The sequence below is a fragment of the Giraffa tippelskirchi genome, chromosome 3 (genome assembly GCF_054371585.1).
Source record: "Giraffa tippelskirchi isolate mGirTip1 chromosome 3, T2T-mGirTip1v1.2.pri, whole genome shotgun sequence".
Classification (NCBI taxonomy): domain Eukaryota; kingdom Metazoa; phylum Chordata; class Mammalia; order Artiodactyla; family Giraffidae; genus Giraffa; species Giraffa tippelskirchi.
In genome coordinates this window covers 664,203-689,062 of record NC_137277.1, presented here as the reverse complement: position 1 = coordinate 689,062, position 24,860 = coordinate 664,203, and the positions used below count along the sequence as shown (strand labels likewise).

Genomic DNA, 24,860 nt, shown 5'->3' with positions numbered 1-24,860 from the left:
TTCAGGAGTCCGACGTGCGCGGTGACCGCCAGGCCCTCGGGGTCAGTGCATCCCCCACTGGCGGCCGGGGGCCCGCTGCTCCGGGGGTCCGCGCGTCCCCCTGCTCCTCTCTGTGGTCCCTGAGGAGGGCCCTTCTTCCAGCCCTGCAGCCGCGCAGCAGCTACTGAGCAAACGGGGGTTCCCCACACAGGAGGCGGTGGGCGTTTGAGTCCATTTGACAGATGAAGAAACTGAGGCCCTGGAGGGGCCTGCAGGCCGGAGCTGGTCCTCCCAACCACGTTTCCCCCAAGTCCCGTCAGCCTGTTACCACGGGGCGAGCAGGGGGGGCGCAGAAAACCGCCCGAACAGTGCAGCTGAGCTGGGCTTGAAAGCAGGTGTCCCAGCTGAGCTATAATTAGACCCTCCTTTTTGAAAACTGGTGCAATTTAAAAAACGCTCAGTGAAGATAGGGTGAAATCAACGATTATGGAAATTTTGTGCTAAATTTAATTGCAGTCGGCCCTGCTTTCAGAATGCTTGCCGCTGCCAATTAGAGGCATTTTAGAAAAAATTTAAATTGAGTAATTGAGCAAACATGTTCAGCCTTTTGGGAGAAGGATCATGTTTTTCTGTCTTTCCCTCCACGCCCGTCAGGTTTCAAACCTCTGCCCAGGTTCCCCGGGCACCGGAGGGGCGGGGGATGACCCTCACCCACCCACCTGTCCTACAGCCGCTGACGATGGCGAGAAGCGCCTGGAACTTTTCCAGGGATCTGAGCTTATGGCCAGCCACGGTTGGGGTTTTCGTTGTTTGTTTTTCGGGAGCTCCCACACTGTGATCACTTAGCGCAAGTTGAAATTCCCTGGGGGTGGCTGTTTCGCTGAATTCTGCCCTCACCTGACTCATGATTTCATTATTTCCCGGACACAGTGAGTCTCGGGGATGCACCCGGCCCCCTCGGCCCTCACAGCCTCCCTGGCGTCCGCGGTTTGCAGGGCCCAGTCAGAGGTCTGGGGAGAGACTCAGGACGCAGAGACATCTAGCAGTGGTTGGGGCTTGTTTCCTGAAATCACGCCCTTGGCAATCCTGGGACACACTCTGGTGCCTGCACACCTTCCGCTGGCACCAGGCCCTAGAGACGAGTCACCCTCTGTGAAGGCAGAGCTGGGAAGGCAGCATTTGCATCTTGTTTGTGCCAGTTTGCAGCATTTACGGGAACTTCACTTCTGTGGGCCGTTCTAGTAAACATAGGTGTATTTCTAAACTGGGCAAAGAGTCCAGTCAGAATGCAGTCGGTCCATTGTCACACTGAGTGAAGTAAGTCAGACAGAGAAGGAGAAATATCGTATGACATCCTTTATATGCAGAATCTAAGAAGAAATTACATAAATGAACTTATTTACAAAACAGATACAGACTCACAGACTTAGAGAACGACGTTCGGCTGCTGGTGGGAAGGACGGGGGAGGATAGTCAGGGGGTTTCGGGGGGACGTATGTGTGGGTACCTGGTCGCTCAGTCGTGTCCAGCTCTTTTTTGACCCCATGGACCACAGCCCGCCAGACCCCTCTGTCCATGAGATTCTCCAGGCAAGAACACTGGAGTGGGTTGCCATGTCCTCCTCCAGAGGATCTTCCCGACCCAGGGATCAAACCCACGTCCGTTCTGTCGCCTGTGTTGGAAGGCGGACTCTTCACCACTCAAACCACCTGGGAAACCCTTTTGTCGTTGCTCAGTCGCTCAGTCGTGTCCGACTCTCTGTGACCCCGTGGATGGCAGCACGCCGGGCTTCCCTGTCCATCACCAACTCCCGGAGCTTGCTCAAACTCACGTCCATGGAGTCGGTGATGCCGTCCAGCCGTCCACCCTCTGCCGCCCCTGCCTGAGCTGTATTTGAGAGGATGACTAACAAGGACCTACTGTGCAGCAGAGAGAGCAGTTTCCCGGACAGCCTGGATGCGAGGGGCAGAATGGACACGTGTGTGTGTACGGCTGAGTCCCTTTGCTGTCCATCCGAAACTATCACAACGTTGTTCATCATCTATACTCCAATACAAACAAAAAGTTTTTAAAAATAACTTTAAAAAATAAAAATAAAAATTGCAATTGGACCAGAAAATAAGTACCACAAGAGAGCAGTAAAGATTCGCACGTAAAAGATTTCCCCAAACGCTGCACCAGGAGACAGCCGTGAGCGCTGCTGCATCTCTGTACTTCCTGCTGGACGTGAAGACGGGGCTCCCGCTTGATGCTCCCGAATGTTCTTTGACTGTCGGGACTCGTCTTGGTCCCGGGGAAGATGCCCGTGGTCCAGTGGTTCCCGAAGTCTCCTCTGGCAGGAGCCCAGCTCACTTCATACCTACTCTGCTTTCTTAGCACAGAGAACTCCCCACTTGTAGGCAATATTGCCAGCAGGCTGGAAATGCATTTCCTTTGTTGACATTGTGAGTTCATTTGGCTCTGACCCTGCCAGCACTGACTTACGAAGCCAGCACCATGGTGATCCCGACGGGGAGCATTTTAGCAGGAAAAGGATTGTTGTTTGTTGTTTAGTTGCTGAGTCACGTCGGACTCTTTGGGACCCCATGAACCGTAGCCCTCCAGGCTCCTCCGTCCATGGGATTCCCCAGGCAAGAAGACTGGAGTGGGTTACCATTTCCTCCTCCAGGGGATCTTCCCGACCCAGAGATTGAACTGCATCTCCTGCAGTGGCAGGTGGATTCTTTACCGCTGAGCCTCTAGAAAAGGATACAGGTTTCAAAAAATTACCAAGTGCCCCAAATCCTCTTCCAATGATGTGCCGTGGCCTCGAGCTCCCGTCAGGTGGGCATCAGGCGGACATGCGCCCTCAGCTCCCTGGTGAGAGAAAGACGGGCTCTGTCCAGAGAAAAAACGTGGACAGGGTGAAGTTTCTGGTCCCGGATGCTCGCACACAGAAGTCTGGACTCGGCCACTGGGCGGGACAGGGACAGCAGCCGTTCCGGGACCTCTGGAGCGGTGGGACTCGCCGCGCTATTACCGCCTGACTGAGCCAGCCTGCGGCGGGTGTCAGCCGTCGGCCTGTGGAGCTGGAAGACGGGGGAAAGCATCATAGCTGGTACTAAGGTAAGAACACTTGGGTCCAGAAGAACCAAGCACTTCGTATTTTCCACAATGGTCCGAGTGCTAATGCGTCACGGGTCCGCGTGTCTCCTGAGAGAGTGGCTGAGTTGCCATGACAACAGAGGCCTGCCAGCGGCCGGCGAACTCAGCAGCAGCAACAGCCAGAGTGGACGTGGGGACGTGTCCGTAAAAACATTTCTCATCAAGAAAATGACCTCACGTGGTTTCCTGTAAAGTTTTGCTCTCCCAAATAAGTTCTTCACTCACTACACCATTTGGCTGCTGAACAGCTTTTTCCTGTGCTGGTCGTGGAAGAGACTCAGTACAGATTTAATTCAGGGGCATCTGAGGCTCTTAACTGTCGCCATTCTGCCAGCTTAGCAAGGACAGAGGGAGGCTGTGTTTAAATCCAGCTGCAAATGAGGAGGAATGATTTCAGCACCTGCATGATGTGGGGCGAAAGGAGGCCGACAAGAGCCCCCGGGCCAGATTCTGCCTGCTGCCCGTCTGTGTAAATGAAGCTTTACTGGAGCACAGCCACGCACGGTCACCTGTTCATTCACGTAGATCTTACGCTACCTGTGTGTGCCAAGTCGCTTCAGCTGTCTCCAACTCTTTGCTACCCCACGGACTGTAGCCCACCAGGCTCATCTGTCCGTGGGATTCTCCAGGCAAGAGTACTGGAGAGGGCTGCCATTTCCTCCTCCAGGAGATCTTCCCGACCCAGGGATCGAACTCATGTCTCCTACGTCTCCTGCATTGCGGGTAGGATTCTTCACCACTAGCCCCACCTGAGACGTGGCGTTACGTATAAGTGATATGGAACCGTTGATTTCTCCTAGTGTCGCTCTGGGCGCGGGTGAATATGTCACCCTAGAAGTGAGCTGCTGTTCAGGGGCCCTTGGTTCTGCATGGCCGAGCTCTTTCTGCTCCCCGCGCCCTGGTCGATGGAGCAGCACCATACACCATCAGTCTTATGTCGTCAGGGCTGTTCAGATGCTCAGAGACAGACACAGAACATTTTTATTGCAGATACAGAATCGTAGAATAGATGTCCGATTGCTCTTCTGCCCTTGGTCAGTGTTGGCCTGTCTGCCTTAGGGCTCTCAGAACTAGGAAGACCCTTCGATTGTCAGGTTCCTCTCTCTGCATGTTGCAAACATCTATGATAAATATTTTGTTGTTTAGTCGCTCAGTTGTGTCTGACTCTTTGCAACCCAATGGACTGTAGCCCATCAGGCTCCTCTGCTCAGGCGAGAATATTGGAGTAGGTTGCTATTTCCTCCTCCAGGGGGATCTTCCTGACCCAGGGATGGAACTCACATCTCCTGCATTGGCAGGTGGGTTCTTTTACTGATCACGCCACCTGAGAAGCCCGTGATCCCTATGAAAGGTTATTTTGATCAGAGAAAAGCATCACCTCACAGCCCAGCATGTGATGAGCACGGTCAGGCTTCGCTTCATTCTTCCTTTAACCAAATGCTAGTGCAGACCTCACACCGCGCGGCACTGGGTCTGCAGGGACAGGGGTGGAGGCTCGCCCTGCAAAGGCACAGCCGCCCCTCACGGCCAGTACGAGCAGCCTGCCCAGTGGCTGTGGACGAAGGAGGCTTCTGCTCAGAGAAGGGGCGTGGATGATTCCTTGAGAGCCTTCTCGGCCACTAAAGCAAACACGTCAGATCCCACATTCCCCCGAAGAGCCGAGCACCGACGTCCCAGTGCTCTGGCCGCGCCCAGAACCTCCCAAAAGCTTCTCCACCTCCTGCCATCTCCCTGGGAGCTGAGTTAACTTGAGAGGTGTTAACCAAGTGACCAGTGGGTAAAACCCCTCTGGGTAACTCACAGGTCACGACCCAGGATTTGTTGGGTGTGGAGAGCACCGTGGGCTCTGTGGGAAGCCAGATGCTCTTACATGTCACCATTTTTCATGAGTCCGACTCTTTACCTGAAAAAGAAACCTCTGTTCTCCTTCCTGTGCCTCTTAATGCAGCAGTGAGTCACCCTGCGCCTGCTGTGGAAGCATTTTCCTCCGGGGAGCACACTCGCCCTCTTCTTGTGGTTGCAAATTTCCTTTCTGCAAATCTTAGATTGGAAAATCTACAAATAAGGAAAGAATCAGTACACAGTTTATGACGTTTATTTCTTTTATTACATTAGTTAATGATACAGGGAGTCTCTTGTGATGGGTGAGAGCAGCTTCTCGCTCCCTTGTAAATGTCGCCCTTGGGGTGAGTGCAGTGATGGAGGTAGGAGTAGACATCTCGTGGCCCTGCTTCCTTTCCTCACCCATCTCCCCTCCCACCACCCACCCAGCATCGGCATCCTGCTTAGTCACCGAGTTTCCTGTCACTTTTGTCCCTGGGGAAATGGCTGACTGTTTTCACGTGTGTGTTATTGTTTAGAAAGCCAAGCTTGGCCCTGCCGGCAACAAAGTCATCAGTCCTTCCGAGGACAGGAGGCAGCCTTCCAACAACCTGGACAGAGTGAAGCTCACTGACTTCAACTTCCTCATGGTGCTGGGCAAAGGCAGCTTTGGGAAGGTGAGCAGGCTGTGTCCGAGCTGGGGGCCTTCCGTGGAGGACTTGGGGGCCAGTCGGTCAGAGTCTCCCCGAGGACTCTGGGCCAGCCCTTTAGACCTCCCCTCGTCCTGCCACGTTCTCAAGGGCTTCCCACTTCAGTGCATTAAAAACGACTTATCCAAAGAGCCAGACAGGACTCCCTGTGTCACCGTTTCAGGCTTCGGGATGGAGTCAGCGCTCCACAATGGTGGCTGAATAATTTTCACAACTGAAAATTATATGTTGGCTTGTAGTAAATGAACGTAATAGTTGAGATACCAGACCAGGTTTCCTCCGTGTCCAGTCTGTGTATCTGCGTCTGCCTCTCTGGGTCCAAATCTCATGGAGGATCCAGGGGCTGACTTCGATCCTGCTGCTTCCTTTTGGATTTGGGTCCTGACTTCCTGGCTTGTGCGGAGCATGTAAAGGTCAGTCAGGTGTCTGCTCTGAGGGTGCTCCCGGGATGAGGGTGCTCCCGAGATGAGGGTGCTCCCGAGATGATGATGCTCCTGAGATGAGAATGCTCCTGAAGTACCTGCTGATGCAGAGGAGGATGTCAAGCATCATTTTCAGCTGCCCTAACGGCGCCCTCGTGTGGCAACAGCTCACACAGCATGTACGTCTTGGTGGCCTAGAAGCTTTCAGTCCAGTCCAGTTGCTCAGTTGTGTCCGACTCTTTGCAACCCCGTGGACTGCAGCACGCCAGGCTTCCCTGTCCTTCACCATCTCCCAGAGCTTTCTCAAACTGTATGCTGGAGGAATTTAATGTGCAGCAGTCTATGGGGTTGCAAAGATTTGGACGCAGCTGACAACTAACACACACACACACAAAGTGCAGTATTTGAGAACTGGCACCTGAAGAGGAGCTTCGTTTATATCGATGAATCTGTTGGGACCTGCCTGGTGCTCCAGTGGTTAAGACTTCACCTTCCAGGGCAGGGGCTGCAGGTTCAATCCCTGGTCAGGGAACTAAGATCCCACATGCCTCTTGGCCAAAAAACACAAAAGCAGAAAATAGAAGCAATATTGTAACAAATTCAAGAAAGACTTTAAAAATGAGCCACATCAAAAAAAATCTTTAAAACAATATTAGCAGGTCTGCACACACAGTTCCCATGCCCCCCATGCCATGTGCCCGGGGGTTCAGGTTGCCCTCCATCTGCCTGCAGGTGATGCTGGCCGACCGGAAGGGGACTGAGGAGCTGTACGCCGTCAAGATCCTGAAGAAGGATGTGGTGATCCAGGATGACGACGTGGAGTGCACCATGGTGGAGAAGCGGGTGCTGGCCCTGCTCGACAAGCCGCCGTTCCTGACGCAGCTGCACTCCTGCTTCCAGACGGTGGTGAGGGCCTGCCCACCCCCAGCCCCGCCTTCCTCCCCAGAGACAACATCAGCCCACATCCTCCTCTCCCAAGCAGACTGGGTACCACTGGGGAATTCAGGGCATCCCCTACTTAGAGACTTGGGGTTAATTCCATTTGACTCTGTGAATGCTTCTATCAAAGGTTTTCTTAATACACACCAGGCAATGTGTTAAGACTTAGAGATACAAAACGGTAACCCACAGTCCTGGCTTGTTAAGTCCTGGTCCAGCTGCCGAATTGGCATCAGAGAGTCAGGAGACCCGTGTCCTGGAAGAGGATGTTCTCGGGTAATGCACACGCAGGGGTGGCAGTCTGGCCTGTACGGATGGTCCCTGAGCTCTAAGAGAGGCTTTATCAAAAGAATATTATTTTGTAACACAAGAAAATTAGATGATTTTAAGGTCCATAAATGGTTTTCTCAGGACATAGCCTGCCCCTTCACTAACCTGCATTGAGGGCTTTCAGACTACAAAGACACAGCTGAGTAGTTGCAAGACAGACATAAAGCCTAAAATATTTACTGTCTGGCCCTTTACAGAAAAGGTTTGCAGAGCCCCGTCACACAGGTTAACTAAAGAAGGGACAAAATAATTTCCAAAGCACTAATCAGCCAAGTCTGGGGCATGGTGCTTGCAGGTAACCTCGAAGAAATACAAACACTTGGATGTTTATATTTATATATGTGTATACTAGACGCCGCACCGTAGTGAGGGTTCCCAAAGACAATCTCCCCACCCTCAGCGGCTGTCCTTCTGAACTTGTGACTCTGTGATCAGCTGCTGTAACTGTAAGGACAGCGCGGCAGCCTGGAGTCGGGAGTGGGTGGTGGGGCCGCAGAGCCAGTCCCAGCCACCAGGGGGCAGCCGAGGATGGTCCGTCTCCCAGCAGCTCCCAATAGCGTCCAGCCGAGAATCGAGCAATATGCAAAAGAGAGGGAAAGCCCCAGCCCGGATCCTGTCACCCTGGTTACGCTGATTAAGCTCTGGAAAGCTACAAAGCAGAGAAATAAAGTTGAAATTAAAGTTCATAACAGGAAAGCGAGAGATTGAGGCTCCCAGCGCCCTTTCCTGGCTGTCAGCTGCAGCTCCGTCATTTTTTCCCTCCCTGTGCACGACTTTGGTGTTTAATAACCTCTGTGAAATGGTGGTGCTTTCAGGAAGAGAGCAGAGGCCAGCGTTTACCTTGTGCTGTGCTGTAGTCTCCCTCCTAAACCCCCTCCGTCTCCCATCTGTCCCGGTGTAATGTCCTTACCATGTGCAGACTCCCTGAGTCCTATAATGCGTGCGCTTCGCGGGCCAACACGTAGCGTGTCGGCGAGAGAGAAAGTCAAAACAGCGTTTGGGCGAACGGGGATGCGGAAGAACACCGATCGGCCTCCCCACACACAGCCCCCCACAGCAGACGTCCCTGAGGTCTACGGGGTACAAGCCCAACGAGGTCTGCTCTCAGACATGTCAGGGCAAACACATCACTGGCCATCACCGCAGCGCTAACGACTGGCTAAAGAATTGGCCCGTGTGGACTCTCACGCCAGCCCCAACTTAGAAATGAATTCTGTGTGTAGGAGAAAAGGGAGGAAGGTTTGAGGCCATTTCTATCACTGGGAGCATCTGTAACCAGAGAGGCGGACAGGGCAGCTGGGAGCTGATGTTTGGGGTCATGTCCTGACTTTGTGTTTCCCGAGGTCCTCACACAACAGGGCCTTTTACTGATTCTTTATTTGGGGGAGGAAACCGTGGCGGGCTCTGCCGGGCAGACCCGCCGGCGCGGCCCACGTTTCCCCAGCGAGAAAGCAGACCGCGGGCTAGAGCGGGGCCGCCGGCCGCCGCAGGAGCCCGCTCACCGGTCGAACCTCGGCCCTCAGGACCGGCTCTACTTCGTCATGGAGTACGTCAACGGCGGGGACCTCATGTACCACATCCAGCAGGTCGGGAAGTTCAAGGAGCCGCAAGCAGTGTGAGTAGCTTGTTAAGTGCTCTCAGCTCGGCCAGGGGTCTGGAAGTGGGGCTCCGCCCAGCTTGGGGTGAAGCACTGTTGCCTCCCCGGGGCCGGACGGTCGGCAGGGTCTGCCTGCGCGCGTCCCTCGGAGACGTTCGTTCTCCTTCCCGTCTCTGGGAGCTGCAGCTGCGCCGTCATCCCGGCCCCGGAGTCATTCCCTCACGAGCGGAGCAGCGGAAGGGGCTCTGCGTGCTGCGCCCAGCGGAGCGAGGGCCTGGCGAGGAGCAAGAGAGCCTGGGGGCACCTTGGGGCCTGACAGCATCGGGGGGCTCCCGGCCAGAGGAGACGGGAGGGCGGGGGGTGCTGGTGTAGCAGGTACGACAGTCTGCAGAAAGCGGAGCGGCCCGACCTTGGAGCCCCAGGGGCATCAGTGCCCCGGAGAGGCGTTGCCGGGGAAGGGAACTGGGCCTGGGCGCCGGGATGACGGCCGTAGGCTTGGGAGGGGCCGCTGTCCAGGAGGAGGTCCAGGGAGGTTTCAGTGGGGTGCCCACACCTCGAGGCCGGGAGGCAGGAATCCGCAGCGTCAGGGAGACGCAGGCTCCAGGGAAGACAGAGAATCTTCCATCTAGAGGCACGGCCGTGAGACTTGGAGAATCAGCCCCTATTCCAGGGCCAGGAAGTCACGGGGAACTCAGAGGCAAGGCTCTTTCACCCCCTGTGAAGATGTGTAGTGCCAGGAACCCCAGTTAATCACCTGAGCAGACGTCCATCGGGCTCTGCCCACGTTCAGTCTAAACAATAACCCCGAGCCACGCTGGCCCACGTCGGGTGAGCCGGCCTGGGGAGACCCACCAGAAGCAGAGCGGGGCGTTCTTGGGGGCTTGCTCAGGGCTGGTGGTTTCCGCTTTTATTTTTACTTTTCCGTTTTCAGAAATCCCTCCCCTGATCCCGTCTCTTATGTTGTCAGTTACAAAGCATTAAAACCCACGAACGACAGAGCTGAGCCTGACGACTCAGAGCCAAGGGCAGGACTGCCTCCCCCCATTGAGAAGAAACGCCCGGGCATCCAAGTCTGTGCCTTCAATCGTGTCTGTGTTGCTGGAACCTTTTATATTTTAAAAAGCAGGAGAAAGTCACATGAAAGTCACCCGAGACCCCTTCTCCTTTCCTCTTCCCCACCTCCTGCCGGCCCTCAGAGACGGCCCCCTGTTGAGAGTGTGGTCCTTGCGGTCAGGGGTCCTTCCTCCGCCCCTGTAAACACGCTCATGGAAACACGTGTGCTTACTGAAGCCTTGAGAGTGCTGTTTGCACAGGCAGAGTCTTGTGGCTTCTCAGGCTTCAAGAACTAAACACAAAGCAGATTTTAAAACCTCCTTCAGCATTTATTTGGAGTTTCAGATATTGATCCATTAACAACTCTGAAGTGATGGCTGTAACTACTTCCTATCATGAATTATTTAAAGGGTGCACCAGGTATGAATTGAATTCTGCCCTGGGTCCCATTTCCCCCAGCGCCTAGGGTGAGGGTGTGGGGGTGAGTAAACCAGCCCCAGAGTTCATCACACACTGACCTTTGTCTTCCAGGGCATACGTGTGTTTTCGAACACTAATGTATTCTGTTCTTGAGAGGGAAAATGGAAATTTGCTTCAGTCTACTGTAGCCCTGACAGAACAGCCTAGCAGACAGCCAATCTTTAAAAGATTGTGCTCGAAATTTCTTTTAAGTAGTAAATTACCTGTCCACCTGCCCCAGACAAGAAGGGCTTGTTTGGGGACAGGTAATAAACCTGCTTCACTGATTTTACCAGCTGTGTCATCCCTTGGGGTAGCTGGGGTCGTAAAACCGCAGAGGGTTGGAGCTGCCTGTAGGGCAGTGCTGGTCTCTGACGGTCCAGGGTCTTCCCTTCCTGTGCCATTTTGACGCCTGATCTTGAGGTAGAAAGTATCCAGGAGGCCAGAGGGAACAAGCCGGACGCCTGACAGACATTTTCTTTTGTAGGTTCTATGCGGCAGAGATTTCCATCGGACTCTTCTTTCTTCATAAAAGAGGCATCATTTATCGGTATGTATCAAGGCCCTGCTGCCCGCAGCACAGAGGAGGCTTTGCTGGCCCTCTGGATCCGTGGGCGTGTGATTCTGTTGGGGGGAGAAGGGGTGTTAAACACGGAGAGGACAATCTCCCCTACCCCGTCATGGAGACCTGCTGGGACCCTCCGTTCTCTGCAGCCTCCGGGCACATGTGGACCAGCTTCTGGTTTCTGGATCTCAGAGACGGCATATCTCATTTCTGCTTCTGCAAGAAAACGAGCTTTCCTCTCCCCTGCCGGCTCCCTCCTCTGCCTTTCGTGTGGCGTGAGGGCCGGGGACCGTGCGGGCTGAGTTTCTGCTAGTGATGCTCAGCAGAGGAGCGCGGGGAGCTGGGGCGGGCGGGGAGGGGGAGGCCACGGGATCCGGTTCCTGCCGTCGCTGTCTACAGTGAAGGCAGGACGTTGGCCGGCACCAACCCGAGAGTGGTCAGAAGGACACTGGGCACCGTGCAGAATGAGGGGGCGCGAGCGCGCAGTGCGGTGCGCTGAGCCTGCGGTTTGCACCCCGGCGAGGAGCCCGAGCCCTCTGGGTGGGCTCTAACACACCCGGGCTGCGGTCCCCTCAGCTGCTCCGCTGAGTCTCCGGTGACTCACCTGCACAGTCAGGGTGGCACCAGCTCCGTCACTCACTCAGGCTGATTTAAGTATCTGCTGGACCCTAGCTGGGCTTCACAGGTGGCACTAGCGGTAAAGAGCCTGCCTGCCAGTGCAGGAGACATGAGAGACACGGGTTCGGTCCCTGGGTTGGGAAGATCCCCTGGAGGAGGAAATGGCAACCCACTCCGGTGTTCTTGCCTGGAGAAGCCCGTGGACAGAGGAGCCTGGGGGGCTACAGTCCATGGGGTCACAGAGTTGGACACGACTGAGGCGACTTGGCATGCACACATGTACCCTGGGCACTGTGCTGGGCTCTAGAGATGGAAAATAGCTAAGTGGCCGTTTCCAGCCCCAGCTCTCCCAGGCCTGTACTAACGTGGCAGAGCAAAGCGGTTGTGTGCGGAGGGACGCTGATGCGCCCGCTTCCTTGCAGGGACCTGAAGTTAGACAACGTCATGCTGGACTCAGAAGGACACATCAAGATCGCGGACTTCGGGATGTGCAAGGAGCACATGACGGACGGCGTGACAACCAGGACCTTCTGTGGGACCCCCGACTACATCGCCCCGGAGGTAGGACCCTCGCTCGCCCTGAAAACACAGCCGCTCGTGGGGTGTGGGTGGGGTCCGGCCTCACCCGTCAGTGTGTGCGGAGCAAACACAGAAAAGGGAGGTGTGAGAGCGCCGTGCACACGGTGAGGACGCGCCCTGCTTCACGGGACTTTTGTTTCTTTTACATGTACATGTGAGGTGGGTGTGTGGTGAAATGCATTTCTTACAGTCGCAGACAAAGGAGTGTAAGACCCACCGCGGGGTGGAGAAGGAGGGACCTTGCTTGTGAGAGGCTCCGTGTGGAAACACAGGCTCAGGGGTGGTTCCAATGATGGTTTTTTAGCAAAATCAGAGTGATTTTTTTGTGTTGTTTTGTGTTTATTTTCTATTGAAGTCGAGTGGATTTATAATGTCGTGTTAGTTTCAGGTGTCCAGCAAAGTGAGTCAGTTAGTTAAGGATATATTCGTCCTCTTTTCCTTTATAGGTTATTGTAAGAGACTGAGTATAGCTCCCTGTGCTCTGTGACAGGCGCTTGCTGTTTGTCTGCTTTATGTACAATGGTGTGTATCCATTAATCCCAAACGTCTCATCTGCCCTGCCTTTCCCTTTCGGGGACCGCCAGTTCGTTGTCTGTGTCAGAAAAGCAGAGTGATCAGCCTGTCAGACACCGTGCTGTTTTATAGGTAACACTTGGTTCTCCAAAGGTGACCCAGTGTTGAAGAACCCGCCTGCTGATACAGGAGATGCAGGTTCCATCCCTGGGTCGGGAAGATCCCCTGGAGAAGGGAATGGCCGCCCACTCCAGCATTCTTGCCTGGAGAATCCCAGGGACAGAGGAGCCTGGCGGGCTACGGCCCACGGGGTTTCACAGGGTCAGACATGACTGGTGAGGATGCGGGCGTCTCCGCCAGGACGAGCACGCCCATGGGGTCTGGTGTGGATGCGGGCGTCTCCGCCAGGACGAGCACACCCACGGGGTCTGGCAAGTGGCTGCAGGGTTTGTGTGCTGGCAGCAGTGGCTGTGCTGCCCTGGCTTTGTTCTAACACACACGGCGCAGTTTTCTTCCTATGTTAGGAAGCTCCCTACGCGCCAATGACTGGGTGGCTTACCACCCTGGGTCGCTGTGTAGCACAGTCTCTGTCCACGTCCCACCCTGTAGGTGGCACAGTCCCTTCCCGCTGAGCTCCGGCATGGGGCGGGTGATGGATTCCAAGTCAGGCCAGCCTTCAGCTCTTTGTCGAGCTCTCACGTCAGCTGTTGGTGACGTTGTGCTATTTATTCAACATACTGCCTCACACAGTTATCTCTGAGGCAACAGCAAGAGCAAGACATGAGCTTGGAGAGCCGACCAATGTGAGCGCCAATCCTGACTTTATTATTTACAGGCTGTGGGAGCTCAAGCAAGTTACCTAACCTCTCCGAGCCTCTGTTTTTACGGTGGCAAGTTAGGGACAGTACTGCGCTCCCTGCAGAGTTGCTCTGAGAACTAAAGGTGCCGGTACAGTGTTTGCACCTGGTAACCCTCTGTTGCAGCCATTATTCCCAAACAGAAGCTAACTTTTATTCCTTTGTCAAGGGCTTTTTTTTTGTTTCCTTGTTATATTCTTAGTGTAGAAGCATAGGCTTAGAATATTTACTTAAAAACTTAAATTCTGAATTACATGGCCAGTTATTCTCTTGATCCCTAACCTACTGCCTAACCTCTTTCCCTGCAAAGAACTCTCACCTTAGTTCCTCCAGGTATATCATGAGTTTAGAGATTTTTCACATATGAAGGATAAAGAGATGGTACAGAAAGAACATGCCCTCCGGATGCAGTATTTATTCTGGAGGCTCCTCCTGGCTGACACGGATTAAACAGGCTGTGGCTGTGAGCTGCACCAGCTCCGAGTGCCACCCAGCAGATGCCGCCAAGCTTGACGGCAGGGAACGGCAGCTGTTTGAGGAATCGAGGAGGCTTTGAACTTCATCTCCGTCAAGACCAGGTCTCTGCTGATCAAACAAATAGCTTCTCATGTTCGGCAATGCCTCAGCCATCTGATATCGCTGGGGGTGAGAGCGTTCCACAGAGATGAAGTTGTCCAAGTAACTGAACTTTGTTGCCTTTTTTCCCAAGGTTCCTCATTGTGTTAATTTCATCCGGCTGCTATAGCACTACCAGCTTAGTGGATTGCAGCAATACAAATCTATTCTCTTACAGCTCTGGAGGTCAGGAGCCAAACTGCAGTCTTGTGGGGTCACCGTGGGGTCGCCGACAGGGTGGCCGGCCTGCAGCAGCTCCAGGGCGACTCTGTCTCCGCTTCTAGCCTCCGGAGCTGGTCCTCGGCTCACGGCTCCCTCCTCCGCCGTCTACGCTGACAGCGTCACTTCTCGGGATCCCTCTCTCTGTCTTTTCCAGCCCCAGCCTTCCAGCCTCCCTCTCATCAGGACCGTTGGGGTTTCATGGGCTTCACCCAGATACTCCAGAGTCATCTTCCCGTCTCAGAATCTCTAACTTATCCACAGCTGCAAAATTTCTTTCACTAAGTGGAAGCAGCGTGTTCGCAGATTCTGGGGGTTAAGGTCCCCGAGGGAGGGGAGCGTGGTTGAGCCCACCGCCTCTCGCTAAATGACGCCTGCCTCCTCCGCCTGAGCGTGCTGCTCGCATGTCGCGCTGACTCTGGGCCTTCTGTGAGCTCGTACTCTTCCGTGTGTATGTTTATTTAGGGCTGTGCGGCTTGACCGCCTGTCAGTTGACATCTCCAGCACCGCGTCCTGGCCACCACAGCCGCCCTTCCTGGCGTCCTTTCCTAACCACGCCCACCTGCTTCCTGCACCCCCCGCCCCCGACCCCCGGCAACCGCTCGTCCGTCTTCTGTGGCATAATACTGTCATGTCAAGAATGTTACAGGATGGAGTCACGCAGTATCACCTTTTCAGACTGGCTTTTTCCTCTGAGCACCTTCTGGAACCACAGTCATTATTTTGGGGCACTGCTTGTACCACTTGGTCAAGTTACTTAAACACCCGTCTTAAGTCTCCACCTGTAAAGGGGCGTGATTATGTCCACCTCACGAGGTTGTCTGTAACTTGGAGAGTTGTTGCTCCTGGCAGTGATTTTGTTCACTTGACTCACATTGGATTGTAAGCCTCCTGCAGCCGTCTAGAAGACTCTCCTAGAAGCCCCTGACCACTGCTGTCTTCCTGCTCACTTACTTGGGACAGCAGAGACTACGCTGACCTTGGAAAGACACTTTGAACTGAGCTCGATTGCCATTTAGGAGATCACACCTGCATGGGGCTGGCCATGTCATGCTCAGAACTTGAGGACATGCTGTCAGAGGGAGGGATGCTAGGAACATCCCTTAGAGAGAAGGATGCTGAGAATATCCTTCTGAGAGAGGAATTTAGGGAATATCCATCAGAAAGAGGGATACTGGGAACATCCCTCAGAGAGAGGGATGCTGGGAATATCCTTCCGAGAGAGGAATTTTGGGAATATCCATCAGAGAGAGGGATGCTGGGAACATAACATCAGAGAGAGGGATGCTGGGAAGATCCATCAGAGAGAGGAATTCTGGGAATGTGATATCAGAGAGAGGGATGCTGGGAACATGATATCAGAGAGAGGGATGCTGGGAACACCCATCAGAGAGGGGAATTCTGGGAATACTTTCAGCGGGAGGAATGCTTGTAGCAAGGTGTCAGAGAAGGACCCTGGCATTTAAGAGAGACCCATGATTTAAGAGAGAGAGGCTGGGAACACCTGTTGGAGAATAGGATCCTGGGAACATCTGTCAAAGGAAAGGATGCTGGGAACAAGGTGTCAGAGAGGGATTTGTGGCAAACCAGCTCGGGGCCCCTTACTACACCCAGGACCACATGTCTGGCCCCAGATTCCCTCAAGTCCTGTCCGCCTTCATCCCTCTCCTCATCCCCCCTGTGCGAGCGATGATAAAGGGGCACCCACCATTTCTGCAGTGTCCCCTGTGTGCCGGCCTCTTCTCTCCTGTCTTCCCCTCATGACAAACCCCACAGAGAAACAGAACCACAGGCCCATATTTCAGACGACGTGACCGAGGTGGTAAGTGATGGTCTGAGGTGACATTGCTAAAAACTGCCAGAGTCCAGCTGCTGCCCCTGGCTCTGGCCATCTCCACCATGGAAAACCACTTTGCGCATCCAGAGAGCATCCTGCAGGCCGGCTGTGGAGCCTTCCCCGGGAATTGCTTCCCATTTATGGTAGAAGAGGTGATCCAGATGGAACCAGATCTACACCCAGATTGCACTGGACTCTCATTGAGGAATAAGCTGCACCCCTTAGGCAGCTCTGTCAGGAATGTTGTGCCTTTTGCTAGCATTTTCTTCATGTGTGTCCAGGAATTGGCATATTTCGTTCAAGGAATCATTGCAGGATACAGAAAAGACCATCTAGGTTCAAAGTCTGTGAATTACTCAGAGGTGAAAATAATCCTGTCCTCTGTGTAAACCTTCCTGTCAGGCAAAGGCCAAGTGATTATCTTAGGTGGCATTTTCCTTAACAGGCAAAGCGAAGGCTTAAATATTTGTGACTGTTTGTTCAAAAACCTTGAAGTGGTTTTGTAACATCTCCTTAACCAGTGAAGATGAGCAAAGGCAGAAAATGTCACTAACACACACGTTTGCAGCTGAGATGGACACCCACGAAAGGGACCCAAATCAGAAACTAGTTCCTGAAGCTAATGTTAAGAGGACTCTTTGCTCTGACATAGAAAGGACCCTTCCAGGTCAGCTAGAGAGTCCCCGAGGCTTCATCTGGACCTCATCCCCCACCTGAAAGCCAGCTATCCCGGGCGTGCGAGATCCAGTCAGAGTCAAGGACCTGCTGGCGGCCGAGTGGCCGACTGGACCCAAGCCCAGTCCGCTCTGTCCCAGGAGAGACCGAGGCAGCGTCTGCGGGCCCCAGCTGCAGTGGGGGTGAAGCCTCTGGAAAGTGCACCACGTGGAACCCTTCCTCGCAGCCTGGTTGGGGCAGGGCGTGTAGCCCACGCTCAGAGGGCATCACCCACGACGCCGGGACCCTCTACTCCAGACCGAGCCCTCAGGACAGAGCTTCTGCCTTGTCACACTTGACACGTGGCTTGGTGGGGGCAGTGGTGGGGTTTGGAGCCGGAGACACAGCGCAAAGCCTGGGTGTCCTCCGCACGCACTGCACCATCTCCAGAGAGAGGGGAGGACGCCCCGAGTGAAAGCCGTGAGGTGGTGTGGGCGATGTCTTCTTGAATGTCTGAGGGGCTGAGTCACGGCCAGACCCTTCGTCTCTAAGACAGTGAGTCAGGATCGTGTCCAGCTGCAGACCCGGGCAGACTCCCCACCCCCACCCCCCACCCCCCGCCAGAAGCCAGGGCTGAGCCTGCAGCTCGGACACCCTCCCCTCAGGCATTCTCCCACTGGCTAGGAGCCCCGGGCGTGCCCCGTGGGGGCGGGCCTGCCAGGAGGGTCGGACGTGGAAGCAGTTAGAAGTGGGCCACTGCCGCCCAGGAGAGCTCAGAGCCGCGGAGGAGACCGTGTTCCCCTGGGCGACCACAGGTGGGCCTCCCGCCTGGGACACTCCTGAGAGGAGAAGCTTCTGCATGCCCCCCCCACCCCCCCACCCCCGGCCTCGCCAGCTGCCCGGAAGCGGATGTGCACGCCCATGAGCCTGCGCTGGGGGCCAGAGAGTTCCCGGAGCTGCAGACCCATCCTGGGGGCCTGGACTCTCCTTTCAGCCCTGTGGGGCCACCAGCCCTGCACTGCCTCCTGAGAACTGACGGAAGTCTGCGTTTTTATGTAAATTATGTCTAATTCTCCTCGCCCTCCCTCCACCTGGGCCGGCCTTCCCCTCCCGAAGCCTTAGCTCAGATGTCACCTGTGGGAGGTCGCCTTTCCCAGCCACCCTGGTCCAGGTGACAAACCTGCCTTCCCCGTCCTCATCCCTGGTCCCTTTGAGTGGCACACGTCACCCTCTGATGGACCACATCACGTGCTCATGTATTTACTTATTTCTTTGTCTCCAACTGAGCTCCATGCTGCAGGACCCTTGGCTGTTGTTCACTGAGGAGTCCCTACCCATACCTGGGAGTCTGGAGCTGCCCTGGCCAGCAGGACAGGTGTGGTGGGGTGATCACGGGGAACAGAGCAGGGACGGTGGCATCGGGCTCCCCTCATCCAGACTGGGGGCCCCCGAGGGTCTGAAGGTGATGGGAAGTCAGCCCCAGCACCCAGATGGCCCAAGAGGCCAGAATACCCTCCTGCCTGGAGGTGCCTCCTGGTCTCTGGGAAAAGGTCGCAGAGTGAGGGAGGGAATGCAAGAGGATCTGAAAGTCAAATGAACAAGGGCCTCGTTTGCTGCACACAGGCGGGCAGCCAGGCGGGAGATGAGCGCCTGCCAGGCGAGGAGCAACGGGGAGACGAGATAGAAGCTCCTCTGAGGTCGGGCTTGTGAGCAGACCCCACACCAGCCAGGGCGTGTGGCCTCGGAGAAAGCCCTTGATTAAGAAAGTGACTGATAAACCGGAAGGCGCTTCTTTCCATCAAAGGCCGAGTTCCCTCCGAGTCGGGTCATGGTCCAGCAGCTCCCGCCTCGCGGGAGAAGATGAAGCAGTTGCCTGCCTCCTGAGGAGCGGCTAAAGAGCCCGGGCCAGGCTTGTCTCACATCTTTTCGAGGAGTTCGGTTCGGTTCAGTTCATTTCAGTCGCTCAGTCGTGTCTGACTGTTTGCGACCCCATGAATCGCAGCACGCCAGGCCTCCCTGTCCATCACCAACTCCCAGAGTCCACCCAAACCCAAGTCCATCGAGTTGGCGATGCCATCCAGCCATCTCATCCTCTGTCATCCCCTTCTCCTCCTGCCCCCAATCCTTCCCAACATTAGGGTCTTTTCCAATGAGTCAACTCTTCGCATGAGGTGGCCAAAGTATTGGAGTTTCGGCTTCAACGTCAGTCCTTCTAATGAACACCCAGGACTGATCTCCTTTAGAATGGACTGGCTGGATCTCCTTGCAGTCCAAGGGACTCTCAAGAGTCTTCTCCAACACCACAGTTAAAAAGCATCAATTCTTCTGCACTCAGCTTTCTTCACAGTCCAACTCTCACATCCATACATTACTACTGGAAAAACCATAGCCTTGACTAGACAGACCTTTGTTGGCAAAGTAATGTCTCTGCTTTTAAATATGCTATCTAGGTTGGCCATAACCTTCCTTCCAAGGAGTAAGCGTCTTTTAATTTCATGGCTGCAATCACCATCAGCAGTGATTTTGGAGCCCAAAAAAATAAAGTCTGACACTGTTTCCACTGTTTCCCCATCTATTTCCCATGAAGTGATGGGACCAGATGCCATGATCTTAGTTTTCTGAACGTTGAGCTTTAAGCCAACTTTTTCACTCTCCTCTTTCACCTTCATCAAGAGGCTCTTTAGTTCTTCTTCACTTTCTGCCATAAGGGTGGTGTCATCCGCATATCTGAGGTTATTGATATTTCTCCCGGCAATCTTGATTCCAGCTTGTGTTTCTTCCGGCCCAGCGTTTCTCATGATGTACTCTGCATATAAGTTAAATAAGCAGGGTGACAATATACAGCCTTGACGTACTCCTTTTCCTATTTGGAACCAGTCTGTTGTTCCATGTCCAGTTCTAACTGTTGCTTCCTGACCTGCATACAGGTTTCTCAAGAGACAAGTCAGATGGTCTGGTATTCCCATCTCTTTCAGAATTTTCCACAGTTTATTGTGATCCATACAGTCAAAGGCTTTGGAATAGTCAATAAAGCAGAAATAGATGTTTTTCTGGAACTCTCTTGTTTTTCGATGATCCAGCAGATGTTGGCAATTTGATCTCTGATTCCTCTGCCTTTTTAAAACCAGCTTGAACATCTGGAAGTTCACGGTTCATGTATTGTTGAAGCCTGGCTTGGAGAGTTTTGAGCATTACTTTCCTAGCGTGTGAGATGAGTGCAATTGTGCGGTAGTTTGAGCATTCTTTGGCATTGCCTTTCTTTGGGATTGGAATGAAAACTGACCTTTTCCAGTCCTGTGGCCACTGCTGAGTTTTCCAGATTTGCTGGCATATTGAGTGCAGCACTTTCACAGCATCATCTTTCGGGATTTGAAATAGCTCAACTGGAATTCCATCACCTCCACTAGCTTTGTTCGTAGTGATGCTTTCTAAGGCCCACTTGACTTCACATTCCAGGATGTCTGGCTCTAGGTGAGTGGTCACACCATCGTGATTATCTGGGTCGTGAAGATCTTTTTTGTACAGTTCTTCTGTGTATTCTTGCCACCTCTTCTTAATATCTTCTGCTTCTGTTAGGTCCATCCCATTTCTGTCCTTTATTGAGCCTATCTTTGCATGAAATGTTCCCTTGGTATCTCTAATTTTCTTGAAGAGATCTCTAGTCTTTCCCAATCTGTTGTTTTCCTCTATTTCTTTGCATTGATCACTGAGGAAGGCTTTCTTATCTCTCCTTGCGATTCTTTGGAACTCTGCATTCAGATGGGAATATCTTTCCTTTTCTCCTTTGCTTTTCTCTTTTCTTCTTTTCACAGCTATTTGTAAGTTCTCCTCAGACAGCCATTTTGCTTTTTTTGCATTTCTTTTCCATGGGGATGGTCTTGATCCCTGTCTCCTGTACAATGTCATGAACCTTTGTCCATAGTTCATCAGGCACTCTGTCTATCAGATCCAGTCCCTTAAATCTATTTGTCATTTCCAGTGTATACTCATAAGGGATTTGATCTAGGTCATACCTGAATGGACTAGTGGTTTTCCCTACTTTCTTCAATTTAAGTCTGAATTTGGCAATAAGCAGTTCATAATCTGAGCCACAGTCCACTCCCGGTCTTGTTTTTGCTGACTGTATAGAGCTTCTCCATCTTTGGCTGCAAAGAATCTGATCAGTCTGATTTCACTGTTGACCATCTGGTGATGTCCACGTGTAGAGTCTTGTGTTGTTGGAAGAGTGTGTTTGTTATGACCGGTCCATTCTCTTGGAAAAACTCTATTAGCCTTTTCCCTGTTTCATTCTGTACTCCAAGGCCAAATTTGCCTGTTATGCCAGGTGTTTCCTGACTTCCTACTTTTGCATTCCAGTCCCCCATAATGAAAAGGACGTCTTTTTTGGGTGTAGTTCTAGAGGTCTTGTAGGGCTTCATAGAGCTGTTCAACTTCAGCTTCTTCAGCATTACTGGTCAGGGCAGAGACCTGGATTACCGTGATATTGAATGGTTTGCCTTGGAAATGAACAGAGATCATTCTGTCATTTTTGAGATTGCATCCAAGTGCTGCATTTCAGACTCTTTTGTTGACCATGATGGCTACTCCATTTCTTCTAAGGGATTCCTGCCCACAGTAGTAGATATAATGGTCATCTGAGTTAAATTCACCCATTCCAGTCCATCTTAGTTCGCTGATGTTGCTTCTATTACCTCATGTATCCTGTCGTCCGCCCGCGGTTGTTTGTCTCAGTGTCCTGGCGTCAGAGCTGAATGGGTTTACCAGGTCTCTGGAGCCTTGGGCCCCTCCTGTGATGCGTCCCTGAGAGAGTCCGGCCTGTTCCTCCTTCCCCTCTGCCTCCCCCTCCCACACTCCCTCCCCTCCTCCTCCCCTCCCCCTCTTGGGCCAAGATCACTGAATTCCTTTTCACCTTTTCTTTGCAAAATTGCCCCGGGCCATGGGGAGGAGCAAGCAGCATCTGGGCAGAGATGGCACGGTGTTCCCATGGTGGGGCGTGGACCACAGGCCTGAACCGTCCCCTCATTTCGTTCGGACAACAGTCCTGCCGGTGAGAGGCACGGTGCCTGTTTTGCAGACAAGGAAAAGGAGCGATGCCCTGTGGGGGCTCACAGACTGCGGGGCGGTGGGCAGGCTCCAGGGTGCCTGCCCCGCGGGGCCGGCCTGTGGCCCTCCTGCCTCAGTGTACCCTTGCTCTGCTACCGCACGCATCAGGGAAGACTCCCCGGCCTGTGAAACTGAAAAGTCCTCTATTCTGGCTGATAAAGGTCTTACAGGCACAAAATATGTGCCTAACACCCCGTTCGTTCTGTCGCTGCACAAGTGGTCGTCTTGTTCAGACGCGCCAGGAGTGCCGGAGTCCAGCCCCAGCAGGTCAGGGTTCCCTCAGGATGGACGGCGTCAGCGATACGAATGAGAAGACACAGCAAGTCTCGGTGTTTCCAAGTGTCTTCTGACTTTATTGTTTTCAAGGCAGTTCTTATATCTTTAGTTGTACATAGAAACAAATGTAAAGCGTAGAGTCATGCCAGATCAGCTCAGTGGGTCAGCAGTTTTTGACCCTTATCGGAACCAGGACACTGTTTGTGTTTCTAAGTTACAAAAAGTTTAAAATTGTTTACATCATCTTCTGGCCTGGAGGCCTGCTAACATCTTGTGACTCTTGTATTGATAAGGGTTGATCAGCCAGAACACTTTTTGTATCAGGCACAGAAAGTACCAGGGCTACATTTTTTAAAGAATATAGGCACAGCAGATTATAACAGAGAAAGAATTCATAAACTCAGAGTTTCAAGGTAAAACCTGTTTTTCTGTAATCTCTTTTACGCCTTGAGCCTAACAGAAAAGAATGTGGTCCCATAAAGTCATGGTACAGCAAGCTGAAACAATGTAGCACAAAGGTCAGTTCTTAGCAAAATCACCAGCTGAATTAACAATTGTCTTATTATTTGTATTAAAACCAAACTTTAATTTATACAAATCTCTAACTATTATGTTTTCACTATATAGGCTAAATACCTTAAGAGTAAAAAGCATAATGAGTAAATATAGACTAAGTAACAGTTTTATAAAGCAACATTTCTTATATTTCCTAACAAGCCTTTCTTTTCCTACAAAGGGCTCTGTGCCCATTGGGGCTTTTTGTGTGGAGGCTCTCAATGCTGTTTTGTTGTTAAGGAGCAGTCAAGCACATTAGCTCCAAAGGCACAGGTACATTTATTAAACAAACCAATATGCTAGCAAGAGGAATTTAGATTAGCATACTCTATATCCCAGATAATTTTATTAGGGTGCTACTGTTCAGGGGCCTTGTCGATTAAGGTTTCAGAATGATCTGTTTAAAAGAGAATCAGGAAAGGCCTTTCGCCTAAGTCATAGAAGATAAGAAGAGGTTTATTATAGCCAACATCGGAAAACAGATATCAACTTTAAGGTGAGCACCGAGGCAGCCTCCCGAGAATCCCTGAGGCCTGAGAAGCCATGCTTGATCAGTCCTTCTCCTTATGACTCTGTCATGGGTGGGATCTCGTGAGCTGGCTCCTGGCACAGGAGCACTGTGAATCGCTCCATGCTTGGCAGAGGAGGCCTGAGACAGTGGGGGGTGGGGGTCCAACGGGGGCACCGAGCAGTGAGTCGGGCCCCCCACCTGCCACCCCAGGGTCGACCAGTGACCAGACCACGGTGGCCAAGCTCAAGAGCCACTCGCGAGGCCAGAGGCTGACGGCCACGCATCGGATTCTGGATTGATTCAGCTTGGCTGTCTCGTAGCCCCACGCAGGCAGGAGGTTTCCGAGAAAGGACGAGTTCTGTTTGATTTTGTGACTTTTTCTTTATCGTTGTTGAGTCAACTCTGACTCTAGCTCTTTTAGGAACTCGGGGTGACGTCTGTAAAATGGGAATCGTCACAGTGCCGTTTTCAAAGCATGACTTCAGAGACTAGGTTTTGCCCGTAATAAGCCTGGAGGGCCTCCGAGAAGGGCTTCATACAGTTGTATCTCTTATTTGACAGTTGTTTCAATGATCTGCGGTTGTGTAACCACCCCAAGACTTAACAGCTTAAAACTACAACTGAGTTAGCACTGGGATTCTTCGAGTCAGGACTCAGCAGGGACGTGCCGGCCATCATGGCCCGCTGGGCTCTGGAGGGGCCACGGGGGCCACGGGCTCTGGCTCTTGGCCAAGGCCCCATGGGTCCTCCTCTGTGTGGTCTGTCCTGCATGAGATTTCTCCTCCTTCAGTGGCTTCTTCAGAGCTTCTCACCGTGGTGGCTCCCAAGAGGCCCAACGCTGAGGCCCCTTAAGCTGCGCCTAGAACTCCGTTGCTGTGTCATGCCCACCACGTTCTCTAGGTCAGAGCACGTCCACAGGCAGCTCTGCGTCCAGGGGGGTGACGTAAGTGCTAGATCCTGGTGGAGGTGAGGCCTGTCCCCCCACAGAGGTCATCCAGGATGGGGTCGGGGGAGTCCCCTGCACAGCTGGCCTTAAGCTCCGTGTCAGAGAACCCTCAGCACACTCCCTAAAGGGGGCAGGTCTCAAAGGCACCCAGGACCCAGGCAGGAGGGCCCCTCTCTGGGTTACCCAGCTGGGATCAGCAAGCGTTTTCTGCTAAGAGCTAGAGAGAAAATGTTTTAGGCTTTGCCTTCATCTAAATTTTAGATTTCGCCAATTTGAGCAACTGTTCCTGCCAAAAGGCTCAAAAGACTGATCATCTTTTTAACATTTTTCCATTTGTATTTAAGCAATTTAAAACCACGCTCAGCTCCCAGGCTGCACGCGGAGGGGTTGCTGGATTTGGGCTGCGTGCAGGCCGAGGTAGACCGTCCCCACCCTCACAGCGCCCTCCTCGGCCTCCTCAGCTGGAGTCCCTACAGGGCTGGGGTCCACAGGGCCGAAGGGACCCACCACCGGCCTGAGAATCCCTGCCAAGGTGGAGCCCTGGGTCTTCCCCACCCG

At 53.1% G+C, this 24,860-nt stretch overlaps 1 protein-coding gene across 3 annotated transcripts in view; it reads left to right on the top strand.

Annotated features, from left to right (window-relative positions):
• Positions 1-24,860, top strand: part of PRKCA (protein kinase C alpha) — a 289,903-nt gene that overhangs the window by 244,319 nt on the left and 20,724 nt on the right. For 2 of the 3 annotated variants that reach the window (XM_081580772.1, XM_081580771.1), the window contains exons 9-13: positions 5,484-5,621; positions 6,809-6,982; positions 8,869-8,960; positions 10,942-11,004; positions 12,060-12,198. In XM_081580772.1, the coding sequence (XP_081436898.1) occupies positions 5,484-5,621; positions 6,809-6,982; positions 8,869-8,960; positions 10,942-11,004; positions 12,060-12,198 (606 nt within the window). Of the gene's footprint in view, positions 1-4,760; positions 4,800-5,483; positions 5,622-6,808; positions 6,983-8,868; positions 8,961-10,941; positions 11,005-12,059; positions 12,199-24,860 lie in introns of all 3 variants that reach the window. The other variant, XM_081580774.1, reaches the window with a different exon arrangement.